Here is a 22,175-nt window from a genome sequence, read left to right on the forward strand (position 1 = left end):
TAACTTCCCAGCCATAGCCACAAAGCAACAAAGCACACGCATTTTTCAGTGTGCTGGTGCCAGGGAACTGGTTGGTGCCACAGCCTCCGGAGCGGCCACCTGCACACCGCGCCCCATGCAGAACACATTTGTTTCCTTATCTCTCCTTCCCTCGCCTCACACATGCTGCCCACAGCAACTACAGGCAAAGAGTGCTTCCATATGCCCCCCAGCACCCGAGAGGTCACAAGGATGAAGGTGAAAAGGAAATGCTTTTAGAACCCTCTTCTCCAATCTGCAATATACGGTTTTCCTTTGTTGTGCATAAAGCATAAAGGCTCAGACTGCGTGTGCTGGGGCACCTAAAGCAGTTTTGGAGTTTCCTCTTAAATTCAGATACAGTTTTCCCTTTGTTTTGCGGATTTTTCCACCACAGAAACACACTGCCACTATTTCTACCTACCAATTGGCCTCCTGGCCCTTCACAGGAAGGTACACCTGAGCATCAGCTATGACACCAAGGTAACAAAATTGCCTTCATACAAAGACATGACTTTTTTTCTGACTGAAACACCCTCGCTGGTGATCTTCCCTGACACAAAAGCATTGTGCAGCTGAACTAAATCCTCACTTGTATTATTAAATTGTACCACTGGTCAGCATTTCTGTATTACAGCTAAAATAATCCTTCCTGTAAACCACTTAGCTAAGATAAGTGGAGCAAGGGAACATTTTCAAATCACACTCCAGCAATGGCTGAAGCAGGCATTTAACAGAACAACCCATATTTACTATTCCTATCTCACAAACCTTTCTTTGCACGCTCATCACCTTTCAAACGCTGTTTTAAGAATACAAACATATCCCACCTAACTACTGGCAAGTCATAGGCCATATACATAATTATTTCTGGAAGGCAAATTATGTGGGCTACTATGTCACATTTTAAATGAGGGATGGCCAGTCTTGCCTGCTTCATATTGCATCTACCCTCTACCCTCCTAAGCAAGAGCCAAAAGAATCAAGGCACTTCATGTCAGCCAACTCGTTTTGGTTACTTTTGCATGTTGCTTTCCCTCATATGAGATTATCTTCAGAAATCCTAGTGCTTCTTTAACTGAATACTTTGAAATAAAAACGCAATGCTCCCTGGAAGCAGACCTGTCCACACCAGATGAACTTCAAAGAGCATACTAGGACCAGTGCAGGTCTGGTAGAGGAGGCGTGCTGCCCTCAACGGTATCAGCCCTGAACTGGAAAGGCAGAGTCTTCCATGGAGAAATAAGCTGTGTCAGCCCCGCTGTGTCACTGCAGAAAGGACAGAGTACACTGAGAAGGGTGTAGGCATCTGACTGGCACATGTTGCCTTCTCTCCTCCACTCCCCAGCCTGGATTTACATACTTGGCATAAGCTGCTCCTTCAATGCAGTTGGTCTAGCAGTACCGAGTTTGATAAGAACTGCTGAGTGGTTTGCATTTTTATGTGTCTAGCGATGTGTCGCCTGTTGGAGAGAAATCAACAACCCTTCTGGGAGGGAAGTGAGAACCAGGAAGATCTGCTACAAAAACCCTGAAAGGTTTGTGAGGTCTCTTCCTTCTCTGGCCTGACTGGCTGTTTACAGGTTTATCAAAGTCTCAATAAAACATGAATGAAACACCCAATCAAAACTATCTAGTAAAAGACATGCTGCTTTGTTGTTGTGTGGTTCTAAAGGAAAAAAATCTCTAAAATCCCGACAAGTTAAATCCTCCAGAGGAAGCTGTTACATTTCACTGCCATGTGAAGTATTTTCCCTTTAAATCAAACACCCACTATTAAAGACCGGGTATAATACATTATTATTTTTAAAATAAGCATGTGTGTCTTTAATGGGATAGCATCAGTCCCTCTAATTCTCATTTATAATCGCTTATGCAGTAAGTCTTGCAGAGACATGTGAATGCTGCAATAAAGCAAAATCCTCTGTTGCTGTCCTCTAGCCTGTCACTGACTGGCCGCAGTAACTCAGAGGTACGCTGCTTTTAATAATAAGTCACTACCACATTGTTGCTTCCAGCAGCAAAATCCTATTGATATCTCAATTTGTTCATCCTGATAGTAATAACAAAAGGAAAGAAAAAGCCTGTCTGATCGTGGTTACATCAGAGGCCATTTCTAGTTACAGCACACTTGCTGCTCAGTTCTCAGAGAGGTCAGAAGAAGGTCAGTCACAAGTTTCACACTTGCAATCTCGCTTTCATCCACAGCTGCTAACACTGCTACTTTGTACAGTTGCTTCAGTGCATTGTCTAAAATAACAATCTTACTTAGCAAACTTTAAAAAAAACCTCCGAAGGTTGAAAGAAGTGTCAGCCCTGTGAGTTTTTGCGTAAGATGCAAGCATACATATAATCCACCCCTAAACCTCCAGGCCTCAGAGGTTGCCGGCACCTCTGAATTTCAGGACACCCAATTTCTTCAGGCATAAAAGTTCATCTTAAATCCAGTGATCACCTCATAAACTTAAAAACTCCTAAAACAAATACCAAATACACAGCACTGAAGACAGCTTTCTGGGTAAATGGGGAACATGAAGACACTTCATGGGAAGGGATCTCTGGCTCAATCTCCACGTGAAAGATGGTTATCACAATATGTAAATAGGGAAAAGAGGTAGATGGTATGAAATGCCATTGAGATCCCAGGAGAAATCAGGCAAGTGAAGACCAGGAGGATCTCAATACTTGTCACTTCAGAGAGAAGTGTGGGGAGCAGAAGACACAGCCCCTTGCCGGACCCAAGATCTTCCCATTCATTTTGCCACTAAAAGGAGCAAAGAGATAACCAGCAAAGGTTGTTTGCTTTTCATTGAGCAAGAGGCTGCAACTGCATTTCAGAGCTGCAGGTACTCTGGATACCTTAGCAATTATTAGTTAATTTAGACCATAAAGTACTTGCCAGCTAACCAATAACTGCATCCTGGGCCAAACCAACCATAAAACAGTCCTTGACTAAGGTCCGTATGGCGCCATTTGAGATATTCTCTAAAATGCGAGAACAAAAATACTGTACACTCTTCAGTTTTATCAATTAATCTCTGAGAAACTAATGCTTGTGGCTTCAAATTGCCTTGTCTTATTCCAGTAAAACTGAATTCCTCACTTGGCAGGAGGAGTAAATACAGCAGAAGTGCCATTTTGTCTAAATTGATATTTGAAGGTAATTGAGTCACTAAATAGCTGTTTTGATAATGGACTGTACTTTCTTCTAGTTCTTGTCTTACCAGGTCCACACAGGAGGGCATTTGTAAGAACTGCTTGTTTTGTTCAAGAAGAGAAACACCTATGGAATGGAAAAAATCCATGGAGCTTACCTGTCATCGCAGTAGGTAAATTTCATGTCCATGCTATGGCGACTCAGGAAGGTCTTGCTGTCCAGGGGGATATCAATGTTTGAAGGGTGCTGAATAGGCTCACACATTATTATAAGGCAGGTGAGAAGAGGCTCTTTATATCCACACAGAGTGTGAGGAGGGCAAGTGTTATACACTTTAACTTGTCCAGTGCAGTGCAAAACCTGAAATAATGAGAAACAAACTCAGAATGTACTCAGAATGTTTTTTAAAATCAAAACCACTTATTATGGCTCAAATATGGTACCTTCCATGTGGCAGACTTGAGGTTAACAGTTCTACCTCTGTTGGTAACGGTGCATTTCATCCTCATAAAGAAGTCACGCTCAGTTGACATCTCCTTGCTTTTCTTTCCAAAGCCTGGACCTGTATAAGGAAAATGAGAAATGAGTTTTCTCATTTTCCTTTTTCATTTCTTCTACTTTTAAGCATGAAGGATTCATCAGAAATAAGAGTCTAATTCTCAGATAATTTACCTGCAGAGGCCATCAAAGATGCATGGACCATTGCAGAGCAGTTTGTAGAGCTCAGACCTAAAACTTTAAGTGGAACTTAAATAGGACTTTGTGCATTTAAACCTGTTTTAACTTGCAGCATATAAATCTTTCCAAAGCATTACAAATGAAAAAATTATGCCCATCTTAACTCGATGAAAGGAAAACACTAAACAAACAGTCCTTAGTGCTATCATATTTAAGCAATATTTGGCAAAACAAAACAAATCTGCAAAGAATTGAATAACAGTTAACAACTACTCTAGGAATGAGAATTCCATTTACCATGACTAATCATCTCTACTGCTAGCCAATTACTTAATTTGGTTATTTAAAAAGCAAAAAGTGACTTTTGTATTTTCATTATTACCATTTTTCAGACTCAGATTCTCTCGAATTTCTTCATGGTCACATGGATGAGTGAAGTCAAAAATGCTGTGTCCAGTTAGTTCCACCTGCACAGAAGTAAGAGCTACACTTAGTCAAATAAAGCAATTGATAGTATTTATCTGTTTTTAAATATCACCTATTCTAATGAAACTGGTCACTGGAACTAAGTGCATCGACAGAATGCTCACAGACATGAATCCTGTGGCCCTCCTTTTGTTTATCGTATACATAATTTCTTATTTTCACCACAGAACAATTCTCTTATCTTTGGATTTGCACAGTGCAGTTAACAGTCAACACCACTCAGTATTTTCAACACAGAAGGAAAAAACCCCAGTTCACAAAGCAGAAAGGGGGGACCCAAAAGAGCAGCTCTATCCCACCTTTCCCATAATCTAAGGCGCAAGTCAAATAACCACCTTCTCCTCTCCGTGGTCATGTCTAGGAAGGCAAGTTTGCAATCATCAAAGACATTACAACTTTGACAGGAAGGGAGAGGGAACCCCCTACCCCTACTGTCTGCTATGCAGGGTACCTGCCTGAGAAATAAGGCATTTTATTTCCAGTCTTTTTTGCACTGATACACAGCTGGGGTTTCTGCATTAAGGCATAGAACTTGTTTCTAGAAACTGTATTACAAAGATAGGAAAGCATAAGGGAACAAGTTACCTGGGTAAGACCCATATATTTGTTGACATTCTCTGACAAAAAGATCATGTCTCCATCCTGTGTCACCACGGCAATAAATCCCTCCAAAGCTTTCAGGTACAAGTTGTCCATCTGCTGGTCTGCCTCTACTTCATTCTCATTGTCAGCACATACTGAGAAAAAAAAGGAAGGGAAAAAAAAAGTGTTTAAAGCCTTCAGCACTACAGCCAGCCTTATCAATGCAAACACATCCAGTTACAAGGCAACAAAACATTCTTCTGCTGTTAAATTTTGACTTCCACAAACCCCTTCTGGTGAGGCATGTGAAAGGGATGCCCTTATTGCTAGAAAGGCAGGAGATATTTTTCTAAACATTTTGGCAAATACGATAGACCCTCTATTCACCTTTAGTGTGATGTGTTTTCAGTCAATAACACTTACATACCCAGATACTGAAGCGCATCTTCTTTGTACACGTTCTCTTGGCCACATGCAACATTTGTGAATCCTAACTGCTACAAAGCGCAGGGCAAGTGTTACAGAAGGTATGTAAATTTATGCATTCCTAATAAATAGCTAACAAAGGGCTTTTTCCATCAGGTTATGTTTTCTAAGAAGTTAAAATATGATTCCTACAAAGTATGTCTAAATAGACCTTTCCACTCACTGTGGAGACATCTGGAAAACTGCTTCTAGTAGAAAAATTAGAAAACCATGCCCTTGAAGTCATTCTGGGTGAATCGATCTTTCATCCCATCAATCTCAGTATTCCTTGGAAAACCAGAGATCCATCGCACTGATACCTGCTTTTTCCTCTGCAGACCTCAGATGTCCTTATGCTCTACTCCACCAAACTCTGGTCACCCATCTACACTTCTCCTGTGCCATAAGGAGGAGGAGAGCCCCAGATTCTGCTTATGTCCCAGATGTTAGCCTAGGCAGCTCCATGAACCCAGTGCATCTTACACTTTTTTGGAAAAGACATGCCACTGCTGAGCTGAAATCTAAGGCCATGCTAGAATATTTATTACAGAGTTGGTTTTTTGTCTTTTGGTTTTTGGTTTTTTTTAGTTATGTGCTTTCCTGATACTTTTTGGCTTCAGTGTAGTGATAGTGATGGCACTGCAACACCCTTGTCTGTGTGCTTCACGTGGCCCCTCTCCTGCCATGGGAGGCAGTATGTAGGCAAAACTGCAAGGAGGGAGGGAAGGGGAAGACACTGCTCCTCCTACTGCCAGTCACCCAAGTGCCCACTTCCCTTCAATGTTTTCAAACATGTTTCAGCTTCGTGAATAAGAAGCTTTCAGGGGATGATTTGCAGACAGCTAGTATAGAAAAATTCCAGCGTAGCAGCTGGCCTATTACTTTCTATGTTTTATGTGAAACTTGTGAAATTATTTTTTTACAAAACTATTTACAGATATTCCATCTGGTCTGTGTACCTCAGACATGCTGTGGTGAGCTTATCTTTATAGTTTTGTCAGTTAGCCTGCACATTTGTGATCAGTCATTGCAAATATAAGTTGTAAGGCTCTGAATTTGGAGGGGGGCAAAGCAACCAAACAGAGCAAAAAAAAAAAACAAACCAAAAAAAAAAAAACCAAAAAACCATGGCCTTGTGAGACAATAAGGGTCTAGATGAAAGGTGCTCCATAGCCCCAGGCAGCAACAATGACATGAGAAGAGCTATAGCAATTCTGCTCTGTGTCCCTTCCTGGTGGCACAAGAGTGCTCCAGGCTGGACCCACCACCAGCTTTGCTGTCCAGAGGCTCCAGCTGTAATTGCATCAGCCTTACTTGCAAGAACTCTTAAACAAGTTTCTTGGAGAAGTTCCTCTTCTTTGTTGGTTTAATGTTGCAATTTCAGCATACAGGTTTTGTTCCATAGCAAACATACTATATTAGCACTTGAGAAAAGTCATTAATTTTTGTTTTCCTTCATGAAACAGCACATTGATCATTTTATTTCTATTGTTGAAAAACTCATTTTGGGAGAAGCCTAGAAGCAGGAATGGGGATATTGCTTTGTAAAACATTATTAGTGGTTTTAGTTTGGTATTTTTTTTGAATAAGGAAGAGGCTGAGCCAAACTAATGCAGTTTTTACTTTGAAGTATTAATGAGTTATGATTAAAGGCTAAGTTTGATCTATACAGCTCCTGCAACTGCATCTGCTAGTGCCTAAGGACTGCAAGCAAATGCAGAGGGGATGAGCATTTGCAATGCAGAGCCCACAAAGCCCTGTCTAGAACAGATGAGTGGTGACAAAAACGATGCTGGCTGCTGCTGCTGCATCCTCCTGTTCCTCAACATCCCTCCCTGGCAGCAGCCCATCACCCACCATGCAAACAAGGGAAGAAATGGACTCAGCCCTGGAGCCACGGGGAGCACTTTATCACCCTTTGCTTCTCAACATGACTGCTTGGTAGTAGGAAAAAGAGGACACTGTCTGGGGATGGCCAGCACAGGCTGGGGATTTATAATTTCATGTCCCTGCTCTGCAATTCTAGCTACACACACAGGGGCCAGTTCCTCCTCAGTACAAAGCAAATTACTTCAGGAAATTACATCAGAACTAGCATTTAAAATACAGAAAATACACAATAATATTATTTGAATAGTATGCACTTTGACCATAATGACATTTAGGGAAGGAAAAAAAAGAAAAGTAAAAAAAAAAGGTAAGTGACCATCTGCTCCCAAGTTTGTTTCTGCTGTGTAAAGAATGTCAAGGGTCTTTTTTTACTTTTCCGGAAGCAAACAAATGGTTTATTCAGCAGGGATTGTGGCTATAGCCCAAGACAATCAGCCAAGTGTGGGTTCAGAGAAAAAAATGACTTTTCAGCTCTAACCCCAGACCCTCCTTTCCATTTTTTTTCCCAGCTCATTAAGTTTGCATTAACAAAACATGACCATTCAAAAGCAGGAAGGCTATTCAAATCATTTGTATTCTTAAATGCCTCCAACAGTGAAAGACAAACACTTTACTTGTATTATCAGATGATTAAGTTTGCTTTTCCATGGATATAAATTATATTACTTATACAAACACATACAGAGGACATAGGATCACTCACATCAGGGCTGCAGGTTCAAACCCTTAATGTCAGAGCTTAGCACAGCATTTAAACGATACAGTCAGCCTTAAAGCACGTGGTTGAAGGGGTTTGTGGGATCAGAGTTCAACTGCTTATATTAAAATTATCTTTGTCCAGCTGGAGGCATCTGTAATGTGAACTGGGAGGAGGGAGGGGTGATTGTGCTGCTGTGCATCTTGTCTAACATAACCTCAAAGCCCAACCAAAGTGTTCTCCACACACCTTCCAGTGTTCCTGGTAACTCAATAAACCCCACTGCACCTTGTCCTTTTCCCTTAGTAGCCCTGGTGCAACAGGAAAAGGGGAGCTGGCAGATACAGGTTTCTTGTAGCACTTAATAGGGCATGCTCACATTTCCAAGACGCAGCAAGGAAACCGTATGCACCATCAGGCACATGAAGGTAGGTGACAAGTACCTCCAGGAGCCACCACTGTATTACTGCTGCCCATCTAGTCCTTGCCTGTCCTCCACGAGCAGTCCCCAGCTGCCAACTTGTACAGCTCCAGCACTAGAGGACACACCAAAGGTGCTCATGTCCTCTGCTGTTTCCAGGTTCTTTATGGTGGTTGCAAACAGAGTCCCAGAAGGTGTCAGCTGTACTAACCCCCTGAAGCATATCAGCTATCTGAGGATCTTTAGTCTGCCACAAAGAAATAGGCTGGACATCACTGTGGTGGCCCCAGCATGCCCTGTATCAGGTAACCTGGTATAATTATAGTAATATAAATAATAAATAGTAGTCCCTCCTATGGCTGCAGTGTCAGCATTATAGCATGTTCCCTTTCTCCTGTGCAAACTACTAGCTAGGAAGACACAGAGGGTATACATGCCTTAGGAACTGATACATCCAAGGCAATTCAGTCATTGCCACAATCTGGTTGGTTTTAGACTCTGTTTCGAAGATGAAAAACAAATAAAGGCATGGCTAGTGCAAGCTCCTCCTCAGGAAGGATCCCTATTGTCTTTCACTTTGCTTTAAATTTTCTTCATTAATTTACCTTGGGGCTGGACTGAAACATTAGCATAAGAAAATTCAGCTTTAGATGGAAAATATTTGAGAAAGCTGGGACCAAATGGAAGTGGGAAGTAAGCATGAGAAGCTGAGGGCAGAACTTCAGCCTTTGGTTTCCAGTAGGTCTGAGGCCACTTTATCCAGATGGCAGCACCCCACGTAGACTTGCCAGATTCAAGAAAGGTAACAGTGGGACTCTGTTTACACTGACTTATTTTTTTCTTCCCTTTTTTTCTTTTAGCATTACTTTTCAAAATAGCTACTAACTGAATTTTGAAATAAGGATGAATTTTTGGTTTTTTTCCTCCAACTTCTTCCATCTCCCCTCTATGAAGGGAAGTACCTCAGTTAGGACACCATGACAGTATGGCAAGGAGACTGGACTGCTAGTATGCCAGTTTAAACATAAATGGATAGCACATTCAGCAGACTAAAGTGCTGAAATATTATTGCTCATAAGATTGTGATCATGTAACACTGTGAAGCCTATACAGGAGGAGAATCCCTGTCTAGGGGACATCAGGAGATACTGAAACATGTCAGAAAGCCTCAGAAAAGTTCAGTGGCTCCCTGGGATGACTGTCAGAGCTACAGGAGAACTCAAAACAGAGCAACCATGTCCCATGTCCCAGCATTTGAAGGGTCATCCATTCTTCACATTTCCCCAAGGCAGCATTTATGACTGCAGCAAATTTTGATACAGTATTTTCCAGTCCATGTCTCAGTCTGTATTAAATTTTGATAAGTATTTATTTTGAAAAAAATTTCTAACCGCCACAGTAGTATTTATTCATCGACAAGAAACTTTGAACTCTGATGGCAAATGCTTATTGCAGTGTTTATGATAACCTTTTATGCTAAAAATAGTTCGTGTAAACAAGCTTTGATTAATTCCCACTGTCAGGATGTGCACTGTTCCCAAGTTTAAGAACACTTTTTCCGTAGATGCTTGCTCATTTCCTTCAGTCCAACCTCTTGGAACAAGTCTGAAGGCCAAAAATCAGCCTCTCCTTACAAGAAAAAACTGCCCAGGTATAAACAACCTCCTACCAAACTGCCTATACTCCTCTTAACACCTTTGATCAGGCTCAAAGGGGCCTTTTCGGTCAATTCAGGCTGGGTAGATGGTTATTAAATGTGTTTCTACTGGAGGTCACATAGTCACCTGCACAAAATTTTTCTGCATTTGTCTCTCATCCTGGTTCCCATAAGTACCAGAAAGCCACTTAGATATTATGCATAACAGATACCAGACTGTAGCTGTCACTCCAGAGAAGGGTTGTAAAAATTAACTGATGCCAGCAGGCAAAAGTAAGGGAAGGTCTAACAGCAGCTTTATGCTGCATCAGAGAGAGCAGCTTTGAGTCTTGTCTCTTCCTGGTTTCTTGTCTTCCATCAAAGGAAAGCAACTGATTTTTTAACACATTTTTCCTGTCTTGACAAGGCAGTACATCCTGTTCAAGGGGATATTCTCAATGTGTTCAATAAAAAATTTCAATTTAGATATATCAAGAAAAAGCTACTCCTAAACTCCAAGCTTCCTGAAGGGCTCTTATCTCCAAGTGCACAAGTAACTTGGATAAAGAGGACACTTATGTTAGTGTTGTTTTTATTGCAGAGTTTCTATCTATCCAAATTATTCAGATGCTGCTCCCAGGAAGTTGGTTTCAGTCCTACAGTGTTGAATGGCAGGATACAGTACCTCATCAGCCCAGGCTCTGAGCCCCCCACGGGACCTTCTGCTGCTCTTTCCCTGTAAAGGAACATCAGTTCAAGCAGCTGAAGCACTCAGCACCCAGCTCCACTCTCATTCCTAGCATCATGGTTGGCATAAAACTATTTTTCCAATTTAATAAAAGCAACCAAGTAGACATGCTATTTTTAAAGCACTGTTTTATGCCACAATGGTCTGATGCAGCTTGTCCAGACATCCAAAAACAATGCCCAGACCAGTTCTCCCCACAGTTTGTCCTCTCCCTTAAAAGCCTAGAGAAATGCTATTTTTTCCCTTCTGCTCCCTGCTGGCTTTCCGGCTCTGTTGTCTGCCTCCCTTGAAACAACTTCACACTGGCTTCCTTGTGGCCTCCCTTCTCCCAAACAACTTCCTGTCTGCTTCCCCATTCCCTCCCCATTTCTGCTGCTGTCTGCCTGCAAGGGAGCAACTCTCAGCCAGCTTCCTTTGCTGGATTTCTGCACAGAAGAGACACCCAGGTGACCACACAATTGGGATGGGATTAAAGCAAGCTGATAAAATCGTGTTGGCCTGATTAGCCTGACTAAAAAGTCCGTAGTCCTGGCACAGAGAAACTCTGGTACCAAAGAGTTCTGGCTCCTGGAATGCCTTTAGCATCAGCATGGTCCAAATAAACACTTAAAATTACTGGCACCACATATACAGGCCATTACCCCTGCTAAAAAGCATTGGCCCAACTTACTAGCTATACCAAAAATGATAAGGGAAAAGTACTGCTAACAGTTTTTTGGACTGAACTAAAGGGGACAAGATACCAAATTCAAAAGCCTCACTACCGATAAGCATCAGAATGCCTATTTTCAGCAGCAACTTTATGGGATCAAAGCCTTTACTCAAAATGAACAAAGATCAGTTCTAAATTTATCCCAAACATTTGAATGTGACGATGGCAAAAATGTATTCTGCCAGCAGAATTAGGAGACATCTTGAAAAATATTTAAGATGATCATAATTAAATATTTCTACTTAGCATTCCAATTATACCGTGTACTGTTCTGTGCACAACATGGAAACAGTATTATAAAGCCATTGTTTCAGTTTGCTTCCTGTGATACTAATCTCAATCAGGCCCTCAGACGAACAGCCTGCATTTCTAAATGTTAAAGGCTTCCTCTCCAACATTCCCACACAGAATTGCCTACTGTGAAAATCAAAGGGAAACGTGTTACTAAGTAAAGCAGCAACTTTTATAAAGCAAAACCTGGTATTTTTTACCCTTTTGAACTCTGAGATATACAACCAGCTATTTCCTATTATGATAGGATACAAGGGCCAAGCTCGGGCCCTGCAACGCCTGCAGGAGACGTGCACCCTGCAAGCCATAAGTCAGGATTTTTGGAGGCACGTAGCACTCTCAATGAGGGCTCAGAGTCAGGGGCTTTGCCATTCACCTGCTGGAAGAATGTGGGCATAGATTTCTCCAGGTCTTGGCTTCCCCACAGATAAATAATCATTATGCAGACACAGCTAGTAAAACAGCCCAAGTTACAAGAGTGAAAAGACCTATTTTGAGTCAGGAAATAATAGGAAGGGGCATGAGACACTCAATGCCAGTGGACTGAGGCTGGCAAGTCGCCTACAGCCATCTCTGAAATCCCATCTGGAGCATCAGCTTGCAGAAAGATGAGGGTGCAGTCCTGGGAAGAGCCTTGCTCTCTCTGCTCCAGGCAAAATCACCTCGAAACAGATGAGAATTGCGCCCACAAAAGTAATGCAAAATAAAATCTGGTGTACTAGAAGGTTTTTATAGCATAAATAAGAGAAATGCTAATCAAGCAGTAGTTTTTTTCTCTATTGTAGTTTGAAGCATTTTTGAAGCTGCACTGCAAGCTTGTTTATGTGACACTGTATATATATATATACATATATATATATAAATGCAGTACAAGTTATGTCAATGTCCTAATGACAGAACAAATACTCTAACTTAACCCCAGCTTACATTAAGTGTGTAGCTCAAATAATCAAAACAGTTTCCATGAAAACAAGAGAGGGTTTGCAGGCCAGCATGGGCATTTGCTTCTAATGTACCTCCACCTCTCCACTTCCCAGTTCATCTGTCAGATGTGACACAGTATCCCCCATGCTCCCCATCAGCCAAATCAGACTTCTCAAATGCAACAATGAATTTAGGACTAAGTTCCAGGCTGCTAAATAAGCACATGAAACCTTTGCAGCAGCTTTGCTTGGTGCTCAGAGAGGGTCTAGAGCAAAAGCAAGAAGAAAAGCAGCACAGCCATCACACAAGCCCAGTTTCCATCTTGCTTCCAACTCGTCAAAGCATGATAAGCAGCAAACCTCTTCATCTGTGAGCCTACAGCTGCATCAAAAACCTACCTCTGATTAAATTGGCTGGCCTTCTACTGAAAGCCAGTGTCCTTGTAAAGACTGACATTATTCAGAGGTACACAATCAAAGATATACAATCTAATTTAAGTATTAGCTATACTCAGAATAGTAGATGAGAAGCAGATGTGGTTTTCTGGCTTGAGTTCTTTGATTTTGATGTGTTTTCATTATCAGAAATTAATACCCAAAATTTCCTGAAAATCAATCCCTTTAAAGTACCTTAAGTCTAATTCCTCAGAATAGAAGCACCAAAGACTTTGAAACCCTTATTTATACCTCTGGTGTCTAAAGATTCAGACATGGATGAATCTGCACGTGACTAACAACACAAATTTTCATGAGAGGACTTCAATTTAATATTTAGGCTGGGGAAGTGAGTGCATCAGATTTAAGGCAAATAACTAACATAGAGAAAGCATGAAATATTAAAAAACACAGCCTGTTGCTACTGTAATGTTTTATTTCCAGATTCTTTTCTGACTGCTGAGTACTGGTGGTACTTCAAGAAAATGTAAATCAGCTACATGAATCACATTGTTTTTCAAACATTGTCCCAGAAATATCCTATCTTTATGTGTATGTATGAATATTATATGCATATACTGAGTTGTCATCACTATCAAATAATGCAAGTCTAAGCCTTAACACTACAGAAGCATCAAAATAAATGTTTTATTTGTTGACTTTTCCCTCACTGAGAAATGTAAATGTATTTGAAAAGCTCACTTTAATCTTAGCAGGTGAGCAATTGTATTTTTCTGATGATGACAGCATCCAACTACTTCATGTCCATTTTCACAGGCACACACATTATTTATATTATCTGTTACAGCCCTTCAGGAGTTTGCTTTTCCTGGGCTGTTTCAGTCTCTTGTTCATGCCACATAAATATTTGAAAAACTGAAGTCTTGTTTTTATGAGAAAGTTACTAACAAATTGGCTTGGTGTATGGCATGTTTAAGAACATTTACCTATTTATGCAACTTCTTCAAGTATTAGTTACATGACAAGATCAGAGACGATTTCCAAACACAGTTCAGCAAATAAACTTTTCTTTTCACAGAACTACATGTAAAAACCACATTCTATAAGCAAAGATGAAAATACCTACATTTTATACAACAGTCTTTAGCAGAAGCCAAAAGCACTACAAAAATTTACAGAGATAAAGAAGCAGAATTTAATTTGCCATATCTTTCAGACCAACCAACAACAAACCAACAGCATACTTGTCCACAGAGTGGGATAGTTCCCAACAACATTTCTTAAAGTAATTGCTATGGTATGACTCAACTTTTCTGAAGAGAGGAAATGCAGTCATGACCTTATTGGGAGTTTTACCATTAATGAAGAAAAAGATGAAATTTTGGGTTTACCTTCACAAATAATGCAAGTGTTGTTTTGCATTCTCAACACTTACAGGTCACTGCGTGAAAGTTCCCCTGGAAACATCAGTTGTTTTCATTGATCTTACAGGCTATTTAAGCCACAGATTTCCATCAAAGTGATGATTCAATTTAGAGGCAAAGTAAGAATATTGCTAGTTTTATCAGTTTTCACAGGCTATAAAAAGTATGCTCATTCACATTTCCTACTAGTCCAAGATGAGCAAGATTTTGATTATGAAGAATCCATTCACATCAAGTATTTAAAAGTTGTTTTAGCTATCTCAGTCTACCTTGTCATAAACAACTTACCACTATTCATTGCCTGTGGATAGCACAATTAGTCCTTTCAAACAAAGTACTGGACCCTCAGAACATCCCAGCTGCTGTTTGAATGTGGTGGCACAAGCATGCTTGCCATGTCAAATCAAAATTCATTCTTTTCAGCCTGGAAGCTTAAGGTGAATGTTTACATTCTGATTAAACTCTTAAAAACTTAAAATCTGGTAACGGAGCTTAATAAACCACATTCAGGAGTTCTCAGAGGTTTTTTAAGAGAGGCCAAAGAACTGCACTAGTTGTTACTTTGGTAACCCTATACTCAGAGAAGAGCATGCACACTCTTACCAAGGTGCCACCAACTAGCACTAACAACTAATTTCTTTTAGCCAGATCTTACCTGAAGACAGAAGCTTATGAGTCCGTAGGAAACTGATGGCCAGGCGCATTATGGATGCCTTGTCCAGGTGGGAACTGATGTTGTGGGGCAGCGGCAGCTCATGAGCCAGTTCATAGAAAACTTCAGTCTCTTTGCTTCTTCTGCATCTTGCTGCATCTCTGGATTTCTCCTTCCTCCGTTCAGAACTGCTCCTGATAGGTAAAGAGAAGAAAGGAAAAAGCAGATCTTGAAATGCAATTCACAACTTGAGAGGTGTTTACAGGAGTGTATCTTCTCAGCAATTAATCCATTCTGTCAAGTGGTTTAAACCAATTGGCCAGACTTTAGTATCTATTTGCTCCTTTTAACATGGGAATTAGAAGAGGACTGCCACAGCTGGAAAGAGCACTGATTCTACACAAGTCAGCTTTTGAATGCCCTGAATCCCCACTGAGCATGAGGACTGAGATCTGCCTTAGGCAACTGATTCAAAATGAAATAGCAAACTATTACCCCTGGGATTCAGGAAACATTAAAAATAATTTTTTTTTGTTCAAACTAAATTTACTCACTCTGGGACAAGGTGGCAAACTATTTTAAAGGTAAAACAATTACAGTGCATATGACTGTGTCATAGATATCACATTGTCATAGAGTTTCAATAGCTATACACCACATTAAAACAGAAGTAGTAATAGAGTATCAAACTCTGTTGGTCTGTAGAACTGCCTCAGCTCTTAATACAACACTATTCTGGAAAAATACCTTTTCTTGACCATAAAGGATACAAAATAAAAAGAAAGGAAAAGAAAGAAAATACTATTGCTTGCAAGATACCCCTCCTTTGTAGAAGCTATTCTAATTAAATCACCATCTCTCCATTGTCTGTGAAAACAGACTCCTTCTTGAGTAAAACAACACCACCAATAGAGCCAACCTCCTTCAAATTCCACAGAGAACAGAAGAGCAGGAAATAGCGAAGGGGAAGACATTTTATGAAGCAAGTATGCAAAATGAAGCCACCAAGGGACGAAGCTAAATTTAACATGTGAGAAACACAAGGAATACATTTATCATTTTTCTGGAATAGGGCAGTTTAAAAGGGAACTCCACTGATTCTAAGGTTGTCTTGTGAAGTACAATTCTTATTTCAGAACATGAAGCACCTGAATCCATTCAAAACTATCAGTTATTTTAATTCCAAGAAGCTCTGCTCATACTTAAAGTTCCTACACTTGCAAGAGCTGAGGTTTTGCATCTCAGTCACACCAACACAAAATACATTTCTTTACAGGTAGACTTTTGCAATAGTCCACCAGTGCAAATAGCACAAAACAGACAGAACAGGGTGTGGAGTAGATCAGTCCCACTGTTTTTGCTGTTGTGGCTGCACATTCATTTCTAGAATCAGCATCAGCATTTCTTCATTTGCAAGGCTCCCAAAACTGAAGCTGCTCACAACCTGCTTTTTCCAACATCAATACAAAATAATGAGCCTATAAACTAAAAATGGATCAACCAAAAACCCTATCAAAACAAGGAGTTTCAATAAATATGTTCTGTTGTATTAGGATTATGAGGAAAGCAAATATTAATCACGTTACTTAACCCTAGTAACTGTTCCAGTCATGACTGGAGTCATGCAAAACTGCATTAAATAGAAAAAGTGTCTTAATCCACAGTCATGTATTCTAAAGACGATGACTTTTTCTTGAAGACCTAGAGAGCCTGCAACAGCTTCTAGCACTGAAACCACAGGAGGCTTCATAAATTAGAAAGAAGGAAAAATTGCCAGGAGTAAAGTTACAGTAAGGTTGTTTAGGGCCCAGCAAGTCTGGGCACTTGATATCCAGAGGAGTGGGCTCACAGCACATCAGCAGAGCCCTTGTGCTGCAAAACCCGTGCTGGGCACGTGTGTAATCAGATGGGTGCTCATCAGCGGGTGTGCTAACAGGACAGGGGGCCTCATAAATTCTTAGAGTATCTTCTGAAGAAGATCCATTATCAGCCCTCAGCAAACCTCTTTCACAATTATTCTGCCCAAGGTGACTGTTTTATAACATGGTCTCTGTTACAGAAGGCATGTGCTGAAGGAGACTGACACACATTTCAGTACACAACGGCAGGATCCAACTCTGATAATTACTTCAGGGGCATCACTGAAGCGATCGCTGACCCACGTAAGTTTGAATCTAAAGGATCAGACATTCACAAGGTCATACTAACTCACTACTTTTCTCCTTGCCAAGTAAGAGTGGTACTACTTCTATGTAAATAAAAAAGTTCCTTCATACAACTGTCAGAGAAGATACAATAGAAAATGCCCCACGTTCTGGGGCAGATGCTGGGTACAGGAGTCATGTCAAATACTTATACCAACGTTACTTCCAGAAAAGAAAAATTTCTATAAAGAAAAATGGGCCTACACTGTGTCCATAAAGATGCTAGACTGAGAACAAATCTGAGTTTCTAATTATACTAGCAAAATAAAAGAGAAACAAAACAAAACCAAACAGAACAAAAACTACGTGGTAATATTTGTGCAAATGCCCAACTGCTGCTTGGAAAATTTAACTTGAATCATAAATGTTTGAGCTCTGCTCTAGATCTGGATGCCACAATTTTCACATTAGAAGCAACTTGGTCAAAACAAGATCCAATCCCTCCTCATTTAAATACAAAACTTTGGGAACCAGGGCCAAAGCCAGGTCACAATTTATGCAGTAAAAACAGGTTATGTAAGACTGGGTCTCTCATGACACCACTCCAGCCACAAAGAAAAATATTTAATTTTGTCAACCTCTGTAAATATAATTTTGAAGTGTGGTTAATGAGACAAGCTGGTTTCATTAACCATGGGTTGCTCGAGGTTTTTAGTAACTAATGCTACAAGCAGAGGAAAAATTTCTTTCTCTGTTGCAGATGCTTTCCCTCAACTCTGCTTCTGACTGTTCTGCTCAGGTCCTCTGCAGAGAGATTCATTACCACCTCACAGGAGCTTCTCACATCAGAAAGCAAGCGGAGGAATCAGCCTGCCTGGTTGCTTTCAGAAGACTTTTTGCTCACCCATTGTCATTTTAAATAAACAAACAACGTGCTTTTTAAGCATTTCCCCCGTGGCTTCCTAAACCTCAATTTCCCCTCATCTTCCCTCACTCAGCACACCCTTGAGTCGCATTGTTACTGTAGCCAACCGAGGATAAGCACACCAAGACCCAAAACACCCCCGTGCCCTTCCCCCGAAGACATTCACGTTGCTGCTGTCCCTCCCAGGGATGCCCATGTCAATGACAGTCATTCTGTGCTTACTCATCCCGGTTGCAGAGCCTTCCAAAACTGCAGTGGAGTGACAGAATTCTACAAAAAGTAGTATTTTCATGGTTTTCTCTTGCAGAGCAGAGGTAACTCTCTCTGCAGTTATCCCCATGCCATGCAGGAGGGATTAGCATTTCACCCCAGGTCAGGCTGGAGTACCCATAGCAGAAGCGGGACAATGTGACTGCTCACAAGATGCCCGATTGAAGGCCAGGAGGAAAGGCTGACACCAAATCCTCTTCACACATTATTCAGGCAATAGGGAAAAGGCCAAGGCTCTGGCTAATTCATGAATCATTCCCTCCTAGCACATAAACCACCCACTTATGTGGCAGAAAAAGAGCATGTGCGTGCGTCACTGCCTGGAGAAAGCGACGCAAGCAGAAACCTCACCCCCTTAAACATTTGAGAGATTTTTGGAAGTGCAGAAGGGGGAGAGGAGAAAGCCACCACAAATCAAGCCACCTCTACACTAGTCCCAGGCCCAGGAGTACTGTCAGGGAAGCCTCCTTGGAGCATCCCAACACTCGCTCCTTCTCCAGGATCCTGCAAGGTAAGAACTCCACCAAGCCACTTGTGCATCCTCACATTGCAATTGCAGCATAACCGCTCCTGATAAAACAAGAAAGGAGTGTAAAAGCTCAATAGAAATGGGGAGGCCAAGCTGAGGAACGAGTTTGGTGGCCCCATCCAGGACTTGGCTATGTAGAGGGTGTTTGGGAGACTAGAGGAGAAGAAATAGGGAGGTGCCACATCCCAACAAGGACTCCTCCAGGGATGCTGAATGATGCTTTGGTGCCATGGTGATTACAGGTGTGCAAGCCATAGGGAATGGAGGACTTAAGGTGGCATAGGCAGTTCCCTGCCACAGAACACAAATACAGCATTGTACCCTCAGGACAGTTGTTTACATGATTTCCCACTCCCTCCTGGTATGTTTAGTTTGCACTCTGAAAATAGAATTTACAGGCCGACACATATGAGAAGAGATGACAAACAACTGGCAAGTATTTGCCCTTCCAGCTGAAGCTTCCAAATTTTCAGAAGTAGTTCTTCATGCTTTTCCCAAGAACCCAAACACCAACCCAGTTCCAAGGGTGCACCCATGCCCAGGAACAGAGCACACAATCCAACGGTGAAAGCATCCAAAGTGATGTAGGAATGCCCTGAATGGATCCCAGGAGCCAGATTCCTATCCCCTTGCTCATCTCCAGCAGGCCCTTGCAACACAGGATCACTGCAACACACAGGAATGCCTCCAGACAAAGGTCTTGCACACCTGAGGTAAAGATCATAATCTGACCTTCTGAAGCCTCTCTTACTGCACAACTGGAAACTTCAGGGACAGCAACTTGTTAGCAGAACCTGAAGCCACACATAACCCACCTGCTTTAAACAATCTCACAAACCTACCATGTCATCTTAGGGATTGGCTTCCCTGTGCCCATTGCAGCAGCTCCAGGCTTCAGCAGCCAGGAAAAATACTGGGGCAGCCAGGGCCAGGCAAGGGACTGCACTGCTGCCACTGCCCTCCCACATCATCTCCAGAAGGAACTGACAACCCAGAGACAGGAGGGATCAGCCCCACAAGCGTTGGGGCAAACAGATGCCCGCCCTCCTGCATGGTTGCTTAGGCACAGGCATAGAGTGTCACTCACTGATCTGCAGTAGGGTTGGGCACCCACGCAGACAGGGATTGACCTGAGGTTTCCAACAGTCCTGTTTCCACTGATTGTGACTGTACTTGCTCTCTGCAGTTTCAATCCTACCAGTACTTTGCCTTCACCAGTAATCCCTGCCCACCACCTCCACCCATACACGCCTTCCCAAAAGCAGTTTCCCCCCTCACAGCCCTTGGTACCCACTCAGCTGATGACAGTGCCAGGCGGTCAGCTTCAGTGATTCTCCCTTCCGTCAAGGTCATTGGTGACTTCCTCTATGCTGATGGAGGGGACTTTCCAAGACAGCAATCTTCTGCTCAGGGCTTCACTGCTCTTCACAAATCCATGTGGGTTGATACTTGGATTGTGTACACACACACTTGCTTGTTTGAGATTCGGCAGTACAGCAATTGCACTGAATTACACTCCCACGTTGTAGGCTTCAGATCATAGAAGCCTTCAGAGAAATTGTCATACACACCTTGCAGAAAAATACCTTCTGTGTAACCCGGGAGCCTCCACTCGCACACACACACTGCGTGACACGTTCAGACAGCTCTTGGAATTACGCAGTGCAGATTGACTCGCTTGAGCTTACTTGATGATTTTGGTGACCCTTGGACTTTGCTTCAAACTGCCATGTATGCAAGCCAGTAAAACAACACACATATTACTTTATATCCAATGGCTGGTTATTAAATGTTTCCAGCTTCAGCACTTTAAAGGTCAAGAATCCACAGTTAACTAAGTTGTCACATGAAATTTCTGTAGTAAATGCTCATTTCAAATGGTTTAAAGTTTCAAATGCTAACTTGCAGAACAAGAAAAATAAATTCTATGGATGCAAAGATAAGCAAATAGTTTACAGTACAGATAAATGAAAAAAGATCATATGCTTAGCATAAAAAATATTTTCCAATTAAAATCTGTAAAAACTCAGTAAAAATATTTTAACAGGCAGTACTACCTTAGATAACAATGAAGATTTATTTCAAACTAGCACATGCATTTTTTGCTGTGTTTATATTTTGCATTATCTTCTGCTTGGCAAATCCCTAGATGACTTGAAGCAGGATAATATCTAGAAATGAGTTTTGCTGACTGTGAGGCACTCCATAGCTATTTCAGAATCATACCACTAGACTGCCCCAGAGATGGGCTTGCAGACACCAAGCAGCCAGCAGTCATGCTTATTTAAGCCTTAAAATTCCTTTAAAAGGTATTTGTAACCATTCCACCTGAGAAGCAATTTATTCTGGATGGCATGCTGTGCTTTTGAAAGCTCCCTCCATTAAAGTAATAAAAGTGACCATTGGTAAATAAAAAGTGCCAGAAACAGCAATTTACTCATCACTACTCCCCAGGAACCTGGGCCACACTATGAAGGAAACTCATATACAGTGCCAAGCAGATCCCTCCTTATACCTCTCTCCAGTGAATATAATAATTTCTAAAGTCTGAGAAGACACTAGATGCTCAGGTTCAGCACAGCAGCAAGAGCAATAGGAAAGGGCTGGACACAGAGTTATTTTCAGACGGAGAAAAAACCGCAAGAAAACCAGTTTGAAATGTGTGCAGGCTCATGGAGGGCAAGTGGTAAAGCAGCGCTGCTGCCCACTGGGATATGGTACTCAGTACAGGGACAAAACAAACACAAATGACGCCAAAATAGGGAATTCATTAATAAAGGAAATGAGAGTTCGAAGGTAACAAGAAAAGCTACTAACAGAAAGGGCTATTACAAAAATAAGGAAATAAAGTATCTTCCACCCTTCCTTTAAACCTGCCCTAACTTACAGTAACTCACAATCAACTTGACTGAGGGATTTCTTGTGTTTCTGTACATATTCATTAAATAACAAATCACTGCTAGTTGAGCAAAGCTTGTCATCTACTGCCCTATCAATATGCAATGCAATTCCCTCATCTAACACCAAAAGCTAGGTGAGAGGAAAATGAGAAATCTGAGTGTCTCAGGGACAGAGGAGGGAAGAGTTTGTGTTGAGAGCGAGGAACTTAGTTCCATTCTCATTAGGAACAA

The 22,175-nt window shown here is 41.5% G+C and overlaps 1 protein-coding gene across 2 annotated transcripts in view; it reads right to left on the reverse strand.

The window, feature by feature from the left end:
- The window catches only part of EPAS1 (endothelial PAS domain protein 1), a 77,766-nt gene that overhangs the window by 19,987 nt on the left and 35,604 nt on the right, over positions 1–22,175 (reverse strand). The window contains exons 2-7 of one of the 2 annotated variants that reach the window (XM_071577207.1): positions 15,180–15,370; positions 4,925–5,076; positions 4,236–4,320; positions 3,848–3,910; positions 3,619–3,737; positions 3,333–3,535 (exon numbers count right to left, since the gene is read on the reverse strand). In XM_071577207.1, coding sequence (XP_071433308.1) covers positions 3,333–3,535; positions 3,619–3,737; positions 3,848–3,910; positions 4,236–4,320; positions 4,925–5,076; positions 15,180–15,370 — 813 coding nt within the window. The remainder of the gene's footprint in view (positions 1–3,332; positions 3,536–3,618; positions 3,738–3,847; positions 3,911–4,235; positions 4,321–4,924; positions 5,077–15,179; positions 15,371–22,175) is intronic. The other variant, XM_071577216.1, reaches the window with a different exon arrangement.

This window comes from Pithys albifrons, chromosome 2 (assembly GCF_047495875.1).
Source record: "Pithys albifrons albifrons isolate INPA30051 chromosome 2, PitAlb_v1, whole genome shotgun sequence".
NCBI classification, from domain to species: Eukaryota; Metazoa; Chordata; class Aves; order Passeriformes; family Thamnophilidae; genus Pithys; species Pithys albifrons.